Here is a 2,921-nt window from a genome sequence, read left to right as displayed (position 1 = left end):
CATTAGTATTAATAATAATAATACAAAATACTATTATTTAATAAAGTGTTATTTAACTGAATTATTTGTGTGTGTGTGTTAAATTGTATTATAGTGAATAGTTTTATAGTATTATTACTATTATTATTATTATTATTATTTTATTAAAGTAAATAGAATATTATAATAAGAAATGGAAAAATATACAAATTTATTAAAAGTATTATTTAATAGTATTAGTATAGTAATACGTTAATTATTTTTTATATACTATTAATACTGGATTTGTGTATGGTGTGTTAATGATGATGATGTAAATAATATGTTATTATTATTATTTATTAAACAGTATTACTTAAGTATTATATAAAACATGTTTATTATTAATAACAATAAAAGAATGAGTTCGGATCCTGCCAGTTTTGAACTCCGAAATGGCACATTTTGAACGTCAGTGGTGTTTTTATATTAATGACATTGTAATGCAGAATGCTGTTGTTGATTGTGTTGTTTCAGGGGCAGTATGCTGGAAGGAGCAGATCCTAGTTATTCGCAGTCAGCCTCGTCCCCTCAGAGCATGGACAGCGTTTTAACATCAGGAGACGGTGAGATCCGTTTCCAGCGGAGCAGTTTCTCTTACAGATCTCTTTTTCTTTTCTTTTTTACATTTATGTGTGTATGTTTCTGACAGGAGGGGGGAAACGTCCTCTTCAGACGGTTCCTGGTATTCCAGGAGGGACTAGAGCCGGAGCTGGCAAGATTGGACGCATGATAGCTGAGGAAGTGATGGAGATTCAGAGGTACGTGCAGCATCCGGCACATATAGGTTGCACTGCAATATGATTCACAAAAATATTTGATTCTATAATGATGTCCCGCCCCCAGGATTCGAGGCTCCTCCCCTTCAAGCTGTGGCTCCAGTCCTTTAAATATCACTGCCACGCCCCCACCTGACACCTGCTCTCCAGGGGGAAAGAAGGTGAGAGAGCCGCCTCACAAAATCACTCTTTGACCACATTTACATCTACAGTTAAAGGAATAGTTCACCCAAAAAAGAACATTTGCTGAAAATGTACGCGCCCTCAGGCCATCCAAGATGTAGATGAGTCTGTTTCTTCATCAGAACAGATTTGGAGAAATTTAGCATTGTCACTTGTTTACAAATGGATCCTCTGCAGTGAATGGGTGCCATCAGAATGAGAGTCCAAACAGCTGATAAAAACATCACAATAATTTACAAACCATCAATTAATGTCTTGTTAAGTGAAAAGCTGTATTTGTATTAATTCATTTTGCAAAGTTATAATGCAGTAATGCAAAATGAACACAGAAATTTGCAGCAAATTAAAATTTTTGGCTGAACTATTCCTTCAAGACTGAATAAGTTAAAAAAAAATAGATATGATTGATAAGATGATTGATTCAAATAAGATTTTTTTTTGTATTACAAATTTTCTGAAATGTTATGTTCTCAAACGTATCTATATCTAATTTGCATACATTTCCAGAAAAAAATCTAAATCTAATCAGAAATCTTTTTTTTTTTTTTACATGATGGGACTTTGGATGTCTCTTTTTATCACTCCATAAATCGTAAAATACTGTGAACGCAGTTTTCACGTTTTTAGGGATAACATTTTATATAATACTGTATATAAAATATGGCAGCAAACCCCTCTGTAAAAAAACTTGAGAATAAAACTGTAAAGTTATAGTTACGTGATTTTAAAGGCCATTTTCTCAAAATACACAGACGCAAATAAAGTGCAATAAAATAAACATTTAAATATGTATTTTTCGAATGTTTTCTTGAATTAATCAGAAACAGTATATTATGGAAAAACCAATAGCCCCAAATCTAAAAATTGACCGGTGCATAAAAAAATGGTGTCTTGTTTCTTTTGATTCTTTTACATTACAGTTTTGTTATACTGTATCATTTTTTTATCTTTTAGATTCAAAATGGTGGAACTCCAGATCTGCCTTCAGCAGGAATTTTGTCTGGACCCGATTCGATAGGATACCCCTATTCAAATAACTCATTAATGAGTGAGTACACTGAATCAATCTCACTTCAGTCAATCACATGTAATATTCTCAAGCGAATACACTAAGCGATTCTCCGCCTGCAGGTGACAACTCCCATCTCAGTATTGACATCATGGAAGAGCCCGGATCCAGCAGCCCCAGTAACGATGAGGCAGCCATGGCCGTCATCATGAGCCTCCTAGAAGCTGACGCTGGCCTCGGCGGTCCTGTGGATTTCAGCGACCTTCCCTGGCCTTTGTGAAACCACAGCAGACTCCCACCAGGATGCTCACTGGGTCCAAGGCTAAACAGGTCTAACCGCAGGGGCTCCTGGACAGGAAGTGCACCGCAGCGGTGTGCGGAGGCTAACGCGCTGTGGCTGTTAGATACGGGACCTCCTACTCAAAGCACACAGAATCAATGGTTGAGCTGCATACTTCTTTCCAACCGCCTCCTGTTCAACGGAGATCTGTGCATTTTCCACGATTCTCACACGACTTTTCCCGACCTGCCTGTTTCTCTGTAGATACCGGCCGACCCATCAGCAAACATGGATATCTTTCTATACATATATAAATATATATACCGTTTTGTTTGTGTTTTAATGTTTTTACACTACAAAAGTTGTTGAAATGTTAAATATTCTATATGCAGATTGTAACTAATATTGTAATTCTATTATGTAAGATTTCTTTATGCAAAATATATATGGTAAAAGTGTAACGTATCAGCAGTGGATATTTTTAAAATAAAATAAAAATATTGTCTTCAGAATTATTTTTATTTTTTTTTTTTCGTTTTTACCTTGATGAATAATAGATATGCTGGCTGCCACAGATTATCAAAGTCTTTTGGAGAATTGTTAGAGATGTTTCCTCATGGTGCTGTACTCATGCCTGCTTCAGCTGTCTCTT

At 35.5% G+C, this 2,921-nt stretch overlaps 1 protein-coding gene across 1 annotated transcript in view; it reads left to right on the top strand.

Moving 5' to 3' along the window:
• bmal1a (basic helix-loop-helix ARNT like 1a) overlaps positions 1-2,760 on the top strand; it is an 11,673-nt gene extending 8,913 nt beyond the window's left edge. The window contains exons 15-19 of the mRNA XM_016456724.1: positions 496-584; positions 671-779; positions 865-958; positions 1,935-2,028; positions 2,112-2,760. Coding sequence (XP_016312210.1) covers positions 496-584; positions 671-779; positions 865-958; positions 1,935-2,028; positions 2,112-2,269 — 544 coding nt within the window. The 3' untranslated portion in view covers positions 2,270-2,760. The remainder of the gene's footprint in view (positions 1-495; positions 585-670; positions 780-864; positions 959-1,934; positions 2,029-2,111) is intronic.
• Positions 2,761-2,921: the final 161 nt, after the last annotated feature.

Source organism: Sinocyclocheilus anshuiensis, unplaced genomic scaffold, assembly GCF_001515605.1.
Source record: "Sinocyclocheilus anshuiensis isolate Anshui unplaced genomic scaffold, SAMN03320099.WGS_v1.1 scaffold840, whole genome shotgun sequence".
Lineage (NCBI taxonomy): Eukaryota > Metazoa > Chordata > Actinopteri > Cypriniformes > Cyprinidae > Sinocyclocheilus > Sinocyclocheilus anshuiensis.
Note: the sequence above shows the minus strand (reverse complement) of the source record. Positions and strands in the feature narration are given on the sequence as shown.